The sequence below is a fragment of the Myotis myotis genome, unplaced genomic scaffold (assembly GCF_014108235.1).
Source record: "Myotis myotis isolate mMyoMyo1 unplaced genomic scaffold, mMyoMyo1.p scaffold_m19_p_13, whole genome shotgun sequence".
Taxonomy (NCBI): Eukaryota; Metazoa; Chordata; class Mammalia; order Chiroptera; family Vespertilionidae; genus Myotis; species Myotis myotis.
Genome location: NW_023416317.1, coordinates 34,596,648 through 34,614,190, shown reverse-complemented (window position 1 = coordinate 34,614,190; position 17,543 = coordinate 34,596,648). Strand labels below are relative to the sequence as shown.

Genomic DNA, 17,543 nt, shown 5'->3' with positions numbered 1-17,543 from the left:
AAAATAATAAATATATTGCATATTAATAACATTTTTATGAAAAAATAACTATTTACCAAAACAAACAACAAAAATTTAGTGAGAAGAGTGGAAAGCTTTTTTAGTGGCTAGTTTAAGAAAAAACTAATTTGGAATCAACCCAGACTTCCCCAGACCAACCTTGAGAACTGGTATACGAGGAAAATAAGACTCTTAAATCAATACTGGACAACTTTCCATGGTTAATGTTTTGTAATGAGTTAACATTTGGAGAGAGAGAATTAAAGTAGAGTTTCTCAATCTCAGCATTGTTCACATTTTGGGCCAAGTAATTCTTTGTTGTGAGAGACTGTCACATGCAGTGTAAGATATTCAGCCTCCCTGGCTTCTACCACCCTAAATGCCAGTAGCATCCCTTACCCCATCTCCAGGTGTGATAGCCAAATAGATCTCCAGACATGGAGGGGCAAATGGCTCCAGGTGAGGACCATTGGATTAGAGAAAAGAACCAACACAGTTAAAAGTTTTCAAGATCTTTTCATGGTAAAAATGATTATAGGATAAAGAAAGTTGAGCTGTTTGAGAATGTTAGAGTAATTTAAAAAGAAAAATTTAGTATTACTATGTTAGCCAGATATTAACCAAGGAAATAAAAAGGCGATGGAAGAATATAATTTAGTCCTAAATCAGATACCAGATGACTAATAAAATAAAAGAAGCAACATTTCATTTGCAGCAATTATGGTAATTTTACTAAAACCCTGGCTTTGAAAATTAGGTTAAGGTTTGGGTTTTTCCTTGTTTCCAAAGTTGCTATTAAGTAAGAAACAAGTTGCAGAACTAAACATCCCATTTATGTAAAAATTAAAAAGGAAGTATGTGTTAGTGTGCATGCAGTTGTATATGCCTAGAGAGTTTCTGGAACTGTTAAGGTAACAGTGGCTACAGTCTATCCCAGTGATGGCGAACCTATGACACGCGTGTCAGAGGTGACACGCGAACTAATTTTTTTGGTTGATTTTCTTTGTTAAATGGAATTGAGATATATAAAATAAATATCAAAAATATAAGTCTTTGTTTTACTATGGCTGCAAATATCAAAAAATTTCTATATGTGACACGGCACCAGAGTTAAGTTAGGGTTTTTCAAAATGCTGGCACGCCGAGCTAAAAAGGTTCGCCATCACTGGTCTAGAGACTGAACTGGAAGAAATCTCCCCCCACAGACAAAATAAATACTTGCTGTGTCAGTAATAAAGTCCAATAAAATTATTACAAAAAGCTACTGTACTTAGGTCTTGAGGTTGTACTTTGAATTCCAAAGCTCCTAAAAATGTGATGTTTAACAGATTCAGTGGACTGTTTATTTTTAATCCATGTAAATTTTTTTCTTATTTGTGTGAGGATGTGTGGGTGTATGTGAGCACATTAGTATTTTAGGGAGATTTTAATATCTGATTCTCGCTTATTTATTTAGGTCACGAGACATGTGTAGAACTTCTTTTAGAACAGGACGTTTTCCAGAAGATAGAAGGAAATGCTTTCAGTCCATTGCATTGTGCTGTGTAAGTAAAAACAATGAATCAAACGTGGTTTGGCTAAGAAATACACCGTAGCTGTGAGAGTGATCACCTCCTTACCTTACACAGGATAAATGACAACGAAGGTGCTGCTGAAATGCTCATTGATACATTGGGTGCCAGCATTGTGAATGCCACAGATTCAAAAGGAAGGTAGGGATTCAGCTGTGTAGGAAATTGTTTTACTTGCCATAGGAGAAAAAAAAATTTAGTTACAACATTAGCTAAATTATTAAGTTGATTTTTATATTTGCAACTATGAAGTGCTATAAAAATCTTAATTATGTTCTCATTGTAAAAGACATTTTTATTATGATTTTTAGCCAGTCTTCTTCTTTTTGTAAAACTTGTAATATGTAAAGATTTCCCCCTTTTTTTAAAGAGGTATGTTTGTTACCCAACGAATATTGTTAATAAAGTTGACATCTTTCTATATAGAAATAAAGGCTGGAAGAGAGTCCAACAGTTGTAATAGATGGCAGTATTTGAGTCAGGGTTGATTTATTTCAATATATCTTTTAATGATAATAACATTATTGTAGCAATTTTATAATGTATTCTTATTTATATTAGTTTGATTAAGGGTATTTTATGTTATCAGAAATATAAATTTTTGTGGCAGAAGTTAGTCCTATTAGTATCTAGGCAATGCTTTTACAGCATAATCTGTAAACCCTTGAAAATTACTTGTCATAAATTAAGGAATTGTTTTTTGTTTTTTTTTAGTATATGGCATGTAGATTTAGTCAAGTCTCTCCACTTCTCTGCATTGCAGAACTCCTCTCCATGCAGCCGCCTTTACAGACCATGTGGAATGTTTACAGCTGTTGCTCAGCCATAATGCTCAAGTCAATTCTGTGGACTCTTCTGGGAAAACACCTCTCATGATGGCTGCAGAAAACGGACAAACAAACACAGTTGGTAAAGAAACTGGTTAAGGCTTTTATTATTCTAAATATTTATATTGTTTATATTGTTAAATTTAACATTATTTGAAATAAATGTTAGTTGCTGTTGTTAGGGTCTTTGACTTACACAACAGCAAGACAATATAGTATGTATGTTTTATATTACAATATTTTTCTTGTACTTACGTTTTTGCTAGCGGTATGTTTTTGCTTTGTATCTTCATTTCTCTACAGTGAGTTAGTAGTGATCTAAGGTATATGTTCATAAACATAAGAATTGATGCAGTTTTTCCTCCTAGAGATGCTGGTTAGCAGTGCTAGTGCAGATCTGACTTTACAAGACAACAGTAAAAACACCGCCCTCCATTTGGCTTGCAGCAAGGTATGTACAAATTTTAAGGGTATGTTTTCATTGTTAATATCAACAGTAGCATTTAAAATTTTTCCATTTCACCAAAATTAACAGAGTCAGGGACCAAAGCTCTCAAATGATCATTTGCAACAGATTTCTTGAAAAAAAGTACTGACATGTTAGGCACCATGGTGTATGAAAGTCTCCAGTAAGCCAAACAAGTTTTAGAGCACAAGCCTAAACATAATTATTGTCTTTCTTTAACCTTTCTAATCTTAAATATTCTTGTCCTCTCCCCCAACCTCATTCCATCAACACTTTTGGACAAATATTTAAGGTGTTAACCAAGAAAACTCATGGCATATGTATTATATGGACCAGGGTTGGGTGTATTGAGTGAATTAATTTATATTTAATGGTACCCAAATTTTTAAGAGTTATTTTCCATAATTTTAGGGTCATGAAACTAGTGCCTTGTTAATACTGGAAAAGATAACAGATAGAAACCTCATCAATGCAACCAATGCAGCCTTGCAAACGTAAGTATTTTGCGTCTCGTATAAACCTTATTACCTATCATTGTAAATGGGGTATTTTTCTAACATGGGGCCATTGGAATCAGTCACAATCAGCTTATAATTGACAAAACTCATTTCTATAATCATAACAATTAAAAGGTATATTACTGAGAAAGCTTTTGAACTTGAAACTTTATTATTGAAAGTAATGTTTTTTCTTAATTCAATTTTATGGAGGAAATGGAAACCCCCCCTAGAATAATACGTTATTCAACACCAGCACTAAATGAGGTAAAAAGTTTTATATGTGTGTATAAGCTAAAGAGATTTCAGAAAGAATCAAGTTCTTAATGTGAGCAGTCAGCCTCTAGGTGACTGCTTAGATCTTAACTGGACATCTCCCATTGTCCTCTCCCAATTTCCATTGGCTATTCTACTCTGAGGCTTGGTATAGAGAAAAATCTATGATACTCATTCCCATTCACATAGCAATTAGATCCTTTAAGGGTCCAAAAATTAGTCATGGAATCTGTAAACTATTTTCAAGGCGTATTGGAATTTGTGCTATTGCAATTTATGGTTTTTATTGTATAGTCTATTATACCTGTTTGCCAACCTCATTTCTTAAAGCAACAACTTAAAATGCAATTTAGTTAGTAAAATCTTTTTAAACATTAGTCTTAGAAGGAAACTAACAAAAGGGTTTAGTGAAGACAAGATACTTGCTAACATGACCCAGTGCTGAACTTACGCTCTGCTGTCCCTCACACCCATCTTCATTGCTGCTGGGACTGGTGCCTCAAGTTAATAATGTGTGTGTTGTTTGTGTGCAAGTGTGCGTAGGCATGCACATATATACATGTACAATTTCTCTCCCCTCCCCGCCCCCACCTCCACCCCCAGACCTCTGCATGTTGCTGCCCGAAATGGGCTAACAATGGTGGTTCAGGAACTTTTGGGCAAAGGAGCAAGTGTGCTTGCAGTAGATGAAAATGGTAAGTAGATTCTGCATTTTCTTTACTTAACCTATATCTTACTAGGAGCTCTTATCTTTTTTTTATTATTATTTATTGATTTTTCACAGAGAGGATGGGAGAGAGATAGAAAGTTAGAAACATCGATGAGAGAGAAACATCGATCAGCTGCCTCCTGCCCACCTCCTACTGGGATGTGCCCGCAACCAAGGTACATGCCCTTAGCCAGAATCGAACCTGGGACCTTTCAGTCCGCAGGCCAATGCTCTATCCACTGAGCCAAACCGGTTAGGGCAGGAGCTCTTATCTTTTGATAATCCATATTTGAAGTAAACTTGGATATTTTTTATTGGTCAAAGAGGAGAGCGGAAATTAATATTGAATGGTAGTTACTTTGTTGCAGAGGAAATAAGGGCAAGACAAACAAGAAAAGTTCATCTAACAGATTAGCTGAATTTCACATATCCATCTATTAAACCAGAATTAGTGTTTATTAACTTTGGTTTGGTATTACCATCTTTTTTATCTTAGTATTGAAAAAATTTGTTAACAGATATTTATCAAGGCTATTACTTCATTGCCAGGTTCTTGATCTTTCATTAATCCCACTACTCCTGCCAGCTACTGCCATATATCTCTGTCCCTCTTTGCAGCAGAATTACTCAAGTTGGCTGTCCTCTGTTTCCAATGCTCCTCTTCTTTCATTCTTTCTTAAATCTCCTCCAGTCAAGATCACCAATGATCCCCACGAGAATCAGTTGTTAGTTCTCATTTAACTTGATGTATCAAGTTTTAACTGGGGATGTGAAAGTTGCAGTCTTGCATAGCAAGTGTCTAATATTTTTCCCAAATAATCTTCATGTTTTCTTTTATGCTGCTCACTGCTAATTGGAAAGTTGGTGCAGATCACTTTAGGACAGGATAAGAGGGAGAGTCATAGTGAGTATCTGTGATTTGATTACAGTTCCCTTATTTAGGTGAACACTCCATTCACACATACTACTTCCTTGAATTCATAACAGGTTAAGGGTTTGTAACTCACTATTTGGGTGGTTAAATTAATTAACCAAATTCACTGGAACTGAAAATTGTTTGTTTTTTATCCTATTTTTTTTTTCATTGAGGTACACTTGACATGCAACATGATATCAATTTCAGGCATATTCTTTCTCTGATAAACTTCCTTCATTTGTCTTTCAGGCCTCCAGACTTTCTTGGTTTTCCTTTCTTGGTTTTCTTGGTATTATTAGATAATAACATATCTAATTATTCTTCTTAATTTGTTTTGCAACCTTTCTCCCTCTCTGCACAACTCTTTAATTTTGGTAGGCTCTAGGACTCAGTGCTTGGTTCTTTTTGCTTTCCCTACCTATATTCACTCCTTCGGTGATCTCATTTAGTCCCTTCATCCTAAATACTACCTGTGCTGAGAAGTCCTAAATTTATATCTCCAGCCCAGACTTCTCATGATCTCCATATTCACAGATCCAGTGGCCTAATTGACGGTACCACATGGAGGTCTAATAAACAATTAAAACATGACATGTCCATAACTGAACTGCAGATCCTTTCTCTCCTCCCCCTGCTGTCCTGATCTCAGTTGATGACAATTCCCATCCTTATAGTTGCTCGGAGCAATAACCTGGAGTATTACTTACCTCCTCTCTCTCTCACCCAGTATACAATCCATCAACAAAGTATGTCCATGCTCACTTTATACTTCTCTACGCCTACCACCCTGGCCTGGATCCTTTTAAAAAATGTTAGAAGATATTCCTCCAAATCTCAGTTTCCTTATATTCCTTATAATGAGCTACAAGGCCTTACATGATTGGTTTGCTACTCTGTTCCTCTCTAATCTTATCTCCAGCTCTTCCTTCTCTCTATTCTGCCATGCCAGCCCCTTCTCCCCACGGATGTATAGGGGTCATGATCTTTGTTCTGGCTGTTTCCTCTGCCTGGAACACTCTGTCCCTAATCAGTCTTTGGCTGAATCCTTCACCTGTTTCAGATCTTAGCTCAAATGTCATCTTCTCAATGAAACCTATCATGACTACCCTATTTGTGCTACACCTGCTGCATACCCCACCACAGCTTTCTCAGTCCTCAGTCTTATTTCCGCAGAGCTTAGCTTCTAACAGCGATTTTCAACTGGTGTGCCCCAAGAATATTTAAAACATGCAATACTTGACTATTTAAAACATGCAATACTTGACTATTTAGTCAGGGGCACTGACCTCTTTTCCCTTAGATTGTCAAATGAAAAAAATGACGACAGCCAACACAACAATAGCCATCCAGTGTGAATGAATCAAAATTATAACTATAGTTTCTTGTCAGATCAGCAAAAATATATATTTTTGGTGTGCTATAGAATTTTAGTAATTCATTTGTGTGTGCCTTGAGATGAAAAAGGTTGAAAATCACTGTTCTAACATATCGTTTACTTTTGTAAATGATAGTTTACTTTTTTATATCAATTGTGTATCTATCCCAATATCTTCTATGAATTCAGATGGCTGTGGATACATTGTGATATCTTGGGGAAATCACCCATCCCTGGGCCTCAGTTTCCTCTTCTGTAATGTAGCCTATAAAGTCTTCTGCCCTAGATTTCTATGACTTTTTTCTACATATTGGTAATTTTTGAATCATTTTAATGAAACCAATTCAGTATAAGGCAAGTAATTGAAAACATATCTAAAGATGAAGGCCTTTAGGCTTATTTCCTTATATTAGCTAAGTGAGTCTCGGGATGTTTAACTTTTTTAAATCTTATCTTTAATTCTAGGCTATACCCCAGCTTTGGCCTGTGCTCCCAATAAGGATGTGGCTGATTGCCTAGCTCTCATTTTGGCCACCATGATGCCTGTCTCATCAAGTAGCCCTTTATCATCCCTGTCATTCAATGCCATTAATCGTTACACCAACACCTCAAAAGCAGTCAGCTTTGAAGCCTTGCCCATCATGAGGAATGAACCTAGCTCCTATTGCAGTTTCAACAACATTAGTGGGGAGCCGGAGTACTTATACGCCGACGTGGACGAGCTCAATGACTCCGATTCAGAGACCTACTGAGAGGCTGAGCCAGTGTCTAAGGCGAGAGTTCTGACACTAACACTTCAAACTGTGCTTTTCAGGAAAAGGGCACTTTCTTATTCACATACAAACTCAACCTAAGAGGAAAGATCGCAGAGTGAGTGAATATAAGAAATGTGACGACATTAGGAAGAAGACTTTTAAAGGCAAGTTTTGCAAAAGGAGCCTAGAGTCTTGAAATAGACTTGACCAGAGGAAAATACTTTGGTGTCAGATTGCTTTGTGGAATTGTTTAATTTGGTTTTGCAGTGCCAGGAATAATTTGGGACACTGTGCACCCTAATCTGCTTACACAAGCAACACTATAATAAAAGAAGAGATAAGGACACTAGATTTAAATGTTATCAATAGAACTACAATTAAATTTAAGGGCAATAAAAGTTTGGTACAGTAGGCATTATGTGCACAGCAATTGCCAAAGGACCAAATAACTTAAAGGCTTTCTAATAGAATGCCATTTGGTGGAAACTGGAATAGGTGAAATGAAACATTATCTAAACCAAACTTTGATATTCTGAAAATGAAGCTGAGATTTGGTTTTAAATGTTGATTTTATTTTATTTTTTTTTTTTTTAGAGAAAACATCTGAAAGCCTTTGAACCCTGTATAAACCATGAGAGAAAGCAGATGTATTTTTACATTTTTTCTTTTACATAAAATTTTTAAAATTCCAAGTTTTATAATATTAGAATTGAAAACCAGCTGACTGGGTGCAGTCAGGGTGAAAATACTTGTGATGCAGACATGAGATAGATTGGGGTCAAGTTACTGTTGCCCAGTTTTGAATGGTTTAGGTTTTAAATTGAACTATTTTTGTTTGAAAATGTAAAGAATTTCCTAGAAGAAAATTTCAGAAAATCCAAAATTAGGTTATTTTCACCCTATTGCAGCTAAGTGGTCCGGGGGGAGTTTTTGATCTCACTACTTTGGATGGTACACCTTCATCACTTGCTACTTTTGTGCCTCCATGTGGTTCGGGGAGTGTTTGTTGTCATTGTTTAGTGGAGAATCAAATCACTTGTTATTGATACATTAACATCATTAGGTCTCTTAGAAGTCATTTGCATATTGGGCAAGATTTAAAATACTAAAATCCTTAGGTCCTATTCAGATTTGTGGGAAAGAAGCAATTGCCTGCCAAATTGGAAAACTGCCTTTCAAATAACAGAGAGAGAGGGGGGAGGAAGAGAGGGCTGACATTTAGGCTTTTAAACAACAATTTACATGGTTCTGCGTTTACTGTAACTGTTGCTTTCCCAGTGAGAATGATTTCACACATGTAGGGGGTCTTACAGGTCTGGGTAAAGTTCCATACATTTTCACAAGATGATACCCAATTTCATTTATCTTTTTTGTATTGTAAAACTGGAAACTTTATGACACTGTAAATTATCAGCTGGTTTTTCTGAATATAAAGTGTGAAAACACAGAACAGTATTTTGATCTATTTGATAATTTTGTGGGGTTTTTGAAGAATTAATGAGCATGTACATAGAAATAGTGACTGCTTGAATACTGTACTTACTTGCACTCTTTCAGTACATCGAGATTCCTGTATATTTTAGAGTATAATAAAACACAGATGTGAGTTGTATTTAATGAATAATGTATTTGTATCTGTGCATATGACCTAAAAATCTATAAAATTTCTAGGGCATTGACTACTAGATTTTAAGCATTTTTTCTAAAATATTTACAGAAATTATAAATGTAATCTTCCATCTTTTCTTTATAATATAAAAAAGTCATAAAGGACCCTTCCTAATTATTAGTGGTAGGAAGGTGAATATGCATTTTAAAGACAGCAGACTGCATTTTCTATTGTACCTTTTGAAAAAAGAAAAAAAAACTCAAGAGGATTCTAAAAGTATACATATGTGTGCTTTCTCTTTCCTTTTAGGAATTCTCTTCTGAATTCCCTGAGGGAATTTTCTAGAATCTCAGAATTGAAAGAGACCTGAGGTTCATCCAGTCTAACCTCTTAACAAATGCAGGAGTCCCTTCTCCAAGGGTGATCTTTCCACCTTGAACACTTCCAGTGACTCTACCTCACCTCGCAGTCCATTCAGTTGTTGAGCAGCTCTAACTGTTAGCAAGGTCTTCCTTAGATGGAGCTGAAGCCTCCCTCCCAGTCACTTCTGTAACCTGGGCCGGGTCTGTCCTCCAAGAGAACACAGAACGTTGAAATGCTGATCCTCGTGCCCTCTGCCATGTCTTCTCTCTTTCAGGCTGTTTGACTCACCTGCGCTGATTTCCAGAAGGACTCGTTAGACACGCTGTTAGATTTTCCATATCTGGTGAAATCCAAGGTGTAACTATAAAGTAACAATCTGTTTTTAATTTATCCTCACACCTATCAGAACTTAGATCTTGCTTCACTTTGTGTAAATGATGCTATTACTGAAAATATTGGTGAGGTGGTTCTTTGCATTGTTTGTCCACTAGGAAAACTATTTCATTGCTTTGTGATCCCATTTTGTGATAGTCTGTACCCCAGCTTGATCAACTGCTTCCTTTGGTCTGCACCTGATGAGGGGAAGCCCAAAGTTCTGTCCCAAGTAATATCCAAACAGCGTAAGTTATGTTGGAGTTAGTGCTTGGACAGTTTGAATGAATGAACACAGCACCACAGTAAGTTCCTTTATAGTTACACCTTGTATGTCGACAGCATTCAGGCCCTGCTCTGTAGTTGTTTATCCTTGCACAGAGCAGAAAAGCCCGTTTGCTTTTAACTTCTGCATGAAAGACAACATCCGAAATACCTGATGTGTATTTTCATAATACCAGCTTCTGCTCTGCAACTACTTTGGGGGAAATGGTGGTAACAGCAGATGGCCTCCTTTCACGAGACACTCGACTCAAACAGTGCCATTTAGTTCAGGAGATCTCTACATGTAGCTGTCAACTAAGGGTTTAATTTGGCTTATATTGGAACCTTTTAAATGAAATAAAGTTTTCTAATGCAATAAATCAAGTGTCTTTTTTTTTTACATGCAAACTTCTTTTATCTTTTAATGTCTAATTAGTGTTCTAAGTTTTTATCTTTAGAAAACTTGATTTTTCAATGCTCTTTTGGAATTTAGATGAACCTATCTTAAGTGGGTTTTTCATATATATTCATTCAACATATATTTTATTGATTGCTTGCTTGTCATATACTTGAGGGTGAGAATGGGCAGAAAGTGACCTAGAAATGGTGGTCTTGTCCTCTAGGAGCTTATAATTTCGTCATGGGAAGGCATATGCCTGAAAGTAGAAAGTATAGAAATATAATTGAAGTAAAAAGGAATCGCTAAGGCAGTACAGAGAACAGTCGCCTTTGGGAAGGAAGGTCAGAACAGGTTTTATGGAAGAGGTGGCATTTAGGCTGGATGGTTAGGAACAAACACGATTTGAGCAGATGGAAAGGAGCAAATGAAATCCTAGGTGAAAATGGTTGGTAGATGGGGATAGATTGAAGCAGATATCAGCACTTAGCACTTCTGAGCATGAAAAGATCATAAAAACCTACAAAAGAGCTAATTATAAATATGTACAGAGATAAAAGTGAGAACAAGTACTATAAATAGGCTATCGGAGGAGCAGGCAAAGAGGACTTTAATAACCTGGCTCAGTATTATGCTGGTAATAACAAAATGCCTATTCAGTGTTTATCATGTACTAGATAGACAAGGTCGTAAGCACTTGAAATACATCTCTTAATCCACACAATGGTCCTGTGAGGTAGGTACTATTAATAGCACCATTGAACAGTTGCAGAAATGAGGCAGAGAGGTGATGGAACTTTTACCCAAGGTCTGTTGGCCAGTAAGTAATTCATGAAGCCTAGATTCAAGTCCAGGCAGTCATTTCCCCAGGCAGTGCTTTAACTACCTACTGACCTCTAACACGCTTTCTGGTCCCCGGTGAAATTGGTGATTTTGCAGTTGGACCCCATCATGACTTCTAAGTTATATAAGTTCCTTTCAGTTTTCTTCTCCTAGGTCACTAATTTTAGAAGAAACACAAATGTGACCACAGCAGACGTCTATTGAACACCTGCTACGTAACGAACTGTGCTGGCTGTGTGCAGACAGCGGTAAAGGAAGAGGTAACAAAATTTGCCTCGTGTTGAAGCCTAAGAGGAGGACAGCAACACAGTCATCCTGATACTCTTGGAGGTTGGCTGACAAGCTTGGCGGGGTGATACTGCTTCAAACTGGAGCTCTGGCTGGGTTTGACTACTTGCTGTGAAGTAGGCTTGGGTCTTCTACAACTAAAGTTGTCGAGAAGTTCTCAGAGGTGACGACAAGCACAAGAAGGCAAGGCTGACCACGCACATCCAGTTATGCCTCTGCATGTATCTCCTGTGCTAATAATACTCTGTTGGCCAAAGCAAGTCACGTGGTCAAGCCCAGCCTGGGAGGGATGGGGACCCTTGATCTGCCCATTGGGAAAGGATAGTTTGAGTCCCGTTTTCACAGTTCATTTAGCTCTGAAATGATAAGCCAACTAGCTTGCCATTGGTTTCCATTTATCCATGGGCATGGTTGGTAGTCTTTGCTTTCTGCCTGCTCCTTCCCTTCCTGTGGTACCCCTTCTGGTGTAGTGGTTCATTTGGTAAAACTGGGCAGCAAAAAATGTGTTTTGAATTGGAAAGATTTTCCTTGGCAGTGTGGAACTGATTGGTTAGGTATTGGATTTGCTCTTTTCTGAAGGGGAAGTGCCAACCTTTTGCCTACCTGAAACTCCACAAGAATATGGCACCGTCCCTTCCCATCTTACTGTGACCATTCCTTCCAAATCAGCCTAACCTCCTGCAAGATAGAAAGTAAAGCTTGGCTGGTGACTACTTTTAATACAAAAAAAAATGTTGGTGTCTAAAGTTCTCCACTATCTAGATTATTTACCATCTTACCCTCACCAGCACTTATATAAGTATCCATTCCCCTACTTCATTCTTTTTGTGTTATTTCTCATTTCTTTGTGGATTTTTCACTCTTCTGGCCTTTCTTATGATTATCTGTCATCTCTCTTAATTAGAATTGAAATACAGGCCTGTTTAGACCTTCAGCAAACATTTCTTGGGTACAAACTCTGCAGCAAGCACTTTTTAAATACTGGAGCTACACCTGGGATATAGTGATGAACCTTAAGAAGTCCCTGTCTTCGGGAAGCTTGTTTTAGTCAGGGAGACAGACAAGAAAGATCATATTATGACTGCTCTGCAGAAAAAGATTTGTGAGAATAGCTGGAGAGCTACTTGAGAATTTGATATAGAGGGGATGGAGTGGGGGAGAGGGGTGTGGAGACTAAAAGAATACCTTGCCCATTATGCGCTAGTGCAGCAGTTCTCAACCTGTGGGTCGAGACCTCTTTGGGGGTCGAATGACCCTTTCACAGGGGTCACCTAAGACCATCGAAAAACACATATAATTACATATTGTTTTTGTGATTAATCACTATGCTTTAGTTCAATTTGTAACAATGAAAATACATCCTGCATATCAGATATTTACATTACGATTCATAACAGTAGCAAAATTACAGTTATGAAGTAGCAACAAAAATAATTTTATGGTTGGGAGTCACCACAACATGAGGAACTGTATTAAAGGGTCGCGGCATTAGGAAGGTTGAGAACCACTGCACTAGTGGATTGCACAAAGTTGTTGATATGAGACACGATAAGATTTTGCTGAAAAAGGTGGGAGAATGTGAAAGTAACATACTATGAAAAACAAGAAAGGATAGAGATGTTAAGCTAATCCACAAAAGCAAATCTGAGGGTTCTGCTGAGGTTAAGCCAAAAGCATGTCATCAGTAAACCTGAGGATCACTTGTCATTTGAAGAGAGGGGATCTGGGTTGATGAAAAGTGTTCCTTAGACGTCTGCTGGCTCAGCCATCCCCAGTCCATGGCATGTAACTTGCTTTGCCTTCAGATAAAATTGAAGATGGTACAATGCATGGGGTTGGACAGGTTAGCACTATGCTCTAAAACTTGTTCTTTATGCTAATGTAATAGTTGGACACCTCCCAAAATTGACACAAGCTGACTCAAAAATTCTTGTGGACCTGCAAAGGACCCAGAATAGCCCGAACAATTTTAATACAGAACAAAGAGGACTCATGCTTCACAATTTCAAAACTTACTACAAAGCTACAGCAATCAGGATAGTGTGATACTTTCTTAAAGATAGACATATAGATCAATGGGATTGAGAGTCTAGAAATAACCCATACATCTTTGGTCAATAGATTTCAAAGAGAGTACTGAGACAATACAATGGGGAAAGAATATCCTTTCAACAATTGATGCTGGGGCAGCTAGATGTCCACAAGCAAAAGTAATGAATTTGGACCCCTATCTTACAAATATACAAAAATTAACTTTAAATGGATCATACACCTAAATGTAAGAGATAAAACTGTTAGAAGAAAACAATGTAAATCTATGAACTTGGGTTAGGTATGGTTTCTTAGGCATGGTGCCTACAGAACAACCAACCAAAGAAAAACAGATAAATTAGACTTAATCAAAATTAAAAACTTGTGTGCACCAAAAGTCACTATCAAGAAAGTGAAAAGACAACAGAATGGAGAAAATATTTGCAAGTTATATCTATAATAATAAGAGTAATATGTTAATTAGACCAGATGTCCTTCTAGACCAGTGGCTCTCAACATTCTGGCCCTTTAAATACAGTTCCTCATGTTGTGACCCAACCATAAAATTATTTTTGTTGCTACTTCATAACTGTAATGTTGCTACTGTTATGAATCGTAATGTAAATATCTGATATGCAGGATGGTCTTAGGGGACCCCTGTGAAAGGGTCATTCGACTGCCAAAGGGGTCGCGACCCACAGGTTGAGAACCGCTGTTCTAGGCAAATCTGGGACTGTGAGGGAAGCCTGGGTCCTGGGTGCCAGAAGGAAGCCAGTGCCGGCAGCCAGAGGAAGGAAGGCCTACTCTTGCACGAATTTCATGCATCAGGCCTCCAGTATCTAATAAGAGTCTAATATCCAGAGTATATGAAGAATTCCTACAACTCAATAATGAAAAGACAATTCAGTTTTTAAAATTAGTACAGGATTTTAATTTCTTTAGAGAAGATACACAGATAGCCAATAAGCACTTGAAAAGATTATCAACATCATTTTTCATTAGGAGAATGGGAATCAAAACCATGATGAGAAACCACAGCCACCAGGATGGCTATAAAAATAACAGAAAAACAGACAATAAGCACTGGCAAGCATGTGGAAAAATTTAAACCCTCATACATTGCTCATAGGGATATAAAATGATGCCGTCCCCAGGAAAACAGTAGACAGCTCTTTAACTAATTAAACCTAGACTTACCATATGACCCAGCAATTACACTGGAATTGAAAACATGTTCACACAAAAACTTTGTGTGAAAGCCCACAGAAGCATTATCCATAATAGCCAAAATGTGGAAACAACCCAACTTTTATCAACTGATGAAGGAATAAATAAAATTTGGTATATCCATACAATGAAACTATTCAACCATAAAAAAGGAAGGAAGTACATGTTACACATGTAAGTATGCTGAATGAAAGAAGATGGGAACAAAAGGCCACATCTTACATGATTCCATTTATATAAAATGTTCAGAACAGGTAAATCCATAGAGATGAAAAGTATATTAGTGGTTGCCAAAGGATGACGGAAGGGGGAGTGGAAGTAACTGGACATGGCGGTTTCTTTTGGGGATAAAATGTTCTAAGAGTAAATAGTGATGATTGTTGCATGACTGTGAATTTACTAAAAACCATTTATTTGTACACTGTAAAGCAGTGATTTTTATGGTATTTAAATTATAGCTCAATAAAATGTGGGAAAACAAGATATTTGAAACTATTGGAAACCTGAATACTGAGTAATTGACCATACTAAGGAAGTATTGTCCATTTCTTCTAGGTGTGATAATAATGTGGTTATGCTTTTAAAAATAGTCCTTATCTTTAGAGATGCTGAAATATTTACAAATGAAATGATCATAGTATCTGGAATTTGCTTCAAATAATATGAGCCTGCACATTTAAAACTGATTTGTTAAACCTGCAACTCATGCTCATGGCCATGTAAAGTAACCCCAATCTGTGACTTGTTTTGCACTTGGTTAATCGAACACACCCAGAGCCTTCTCTGGTTTCTGGCATTTGATTCACCTACGACCCCTCTCACAAACCCAATTGGTGGGAAGGAGAGCGTCAGCACTAAAGTAATTATGGGAAAATTTATTCCATAAATACCTTGAATGTTTATGCTCTGCTGGGCACCGGTCCGCTAGATGAGGAGGGATGTTTTGTCATTGTAGCTCTTAAAAGGATGAAGGCTTAAACAGTTTTCTAAAAACACAGGAGGCGTTATATAGAAAATTATATAGTCATGTATTTTTTAAAAAAATATTTTTTTATTGATTTCAGAGAGAAAGGGATAAGAGAGAGTAACATCAATGATAAGACGGAATCATTGATCAGCTGCCTCCTGCATGGCCTCCATCGGGGATGAAGCCCACCACCCGGCCTTGTGCCCTGACCAGGAATCAAACCATGACCTCCTGGTTCATAGGTCAGTGCTCAACCACTGAGCCATACCAGTCGGGCTAGGCATGTATTTTTAACCATAAAAAAAAAAAAAATGTTTCAAAATGGTAATGATTTAATGTTTCAAAATGGCAAATGTTACTTGGATCTAACTTTTTAAGCAATTCTTCCCACATACCCATTCAGCAGCCTTCCCTATCTGTACTACCTCTTTTGTGCTTACTCTTCACAAATGGTAAACAATTATTAGCTTAGATTGCCCCCAAGTTTAGATGGCTGCAAAGGACAAGGGGATACAAAAGGAGATGTAAACGTATTACATATTTACCAGGGTAGATGCTACATTTCAAGGGAGGTCTATGGAAAAATTCAGTTTTGTTTAAAAGTCAATATTTGCTTATGGTATTGAATTTGAGAAAAGTTGCTATAAAGTAAAAAAAGGCATGTGTCAATTTCACATTGAACATTCAGTGACATTTTTCTTATTACAAACTAAAACATTATAGTAAAAAATTTAGAAAGATAAGCAAAAAGGGTAAAACAAAGCCATCCATCATTTTACCACTGAGATCACAAACACTAAAAGTGATTTTATTTTTCAAAATCTGTAACTGAACAGGAGCCATATTTTCTAAATGGGGTTATATTATATATTGTATTTATAGCTTGCTTTTTTACTTGCCATACTATAAATTTTTTCCCATGTCAACATATCTACATAAATACAAAGTAATAAATACACATGGTGTTTAATGGCTTCCTCATGTTGAAGATGCCCTCAACCTTATAACTTCGATGCAGGCACTTACTGAGAACATTCCAGGTGCCAAGAAAGTTGCTCAGTCTCAGCCCCAGTGGAATTCGCCACCTGAGGGAGAACTGGACACGAGGACAAGTACATAGAACCCCACGTGGTTAGTGGAAGGCAGCAGAGCTGTGGAGTCCATCTGAGTGACTTTTGGCAAGTTGCACAACCTCTCTGAGCTCTCATCAACCCTGTCACATGCAGATGGGACCATTCCATGGTCTCAGTGAAGATGAGATGAGTCGATGCCCACAAAGTGTTTAGACTCGCAGTGGTTCTCAACCTGTGGGTCGCGACCCCTGAAAATACATCCTGCATATCAGATATTTACATTACGATTTATAACAGTAGCAAAATTACAGTTAGGAAGTAGCAACGAAAATAATTTTGTGGTTGGGGGTCACCACAACTTGAGGAACTGTATTAAAGGGTTGCGGCATTAGGAAGGTTGAGAACCACAGGTAGAGGAAAGGGAGTGACACACAGTAAATGATCAAAAAGCTATGCATGTACACACTGCCTGGGTCAAAACCTGGCTCATATAAAGCTGAGTGGCCTTGGGCCAGTTGTTTAGCTTCTGTGTCTTAGCTTCCTCATCTGTAAAATGGGAATAATAAAGATAACTCATAGTTATTGAAAAGATTACATGAGTCACTATGCCGGGCAATAGGAAGCACTCAATAAGTACAAATTAATACCAATATAGCAGCCTACTTTGAGTGAGAATTAAAATTAGACCACAGGACCGGCAGGCGTGGCTCAGTGGTT

At 37.3% G+C, this 17,543-nt stretch overlaps 1 protein-coding gene across 15 annotated transcripts in view; it reads left to right on the top strand.

Annotated features, from left to right (window-relative positions):
* Positions 1–10,380, top strand: part of ANKRD28 (ankyrin repeat domain 28) — a 148,711-nt gene extending 138,331 nt beyond the window's left edge. For 12 of the 15 annotated variants that reach the window (XM_036332677.1, XM_036332678.1, XM_036332673.1 and 9 more), the window contains 7 exons: positions 1,457–1,544; positions 1,629–1,712; positions 2,335–2,480; positions 2,767–2,849; positions 3,276–3,358; positions 4,241–4,332; positions 7,103–10,380. In XM_036332677.1, coding sequence (XP_036188570.1) covers positions 1,457–1,544; positions 1,629–1,712; positions 2,335–2,480; positions 2,767–2,849; positions 3,276–3,358; positions 4,241–4,332; positions 7,103–7,389 — 863 coding nt within the window. In that variant the 3' untranslated portion in view covers positions 7,390–10,380. Of the gene's footprint in view, positions 1–1,456; positions 1,545–1,628; positions 1,713–2,285; positions 2,481–2,766; positions 2,850–3,275; positions 3,359–3,574; positions 4,213–4,240; positions 4,333–7,102 lie in introns of those variants that run through there. The other 3 variants (XM_036332682.1, XM_036332684.1, XR_004971580.1) reach the window with 3 other exon arrangements.
* The last annotated feature ends 7,163 nt before the right edge of the window (positions 10,381–17,543 follow it).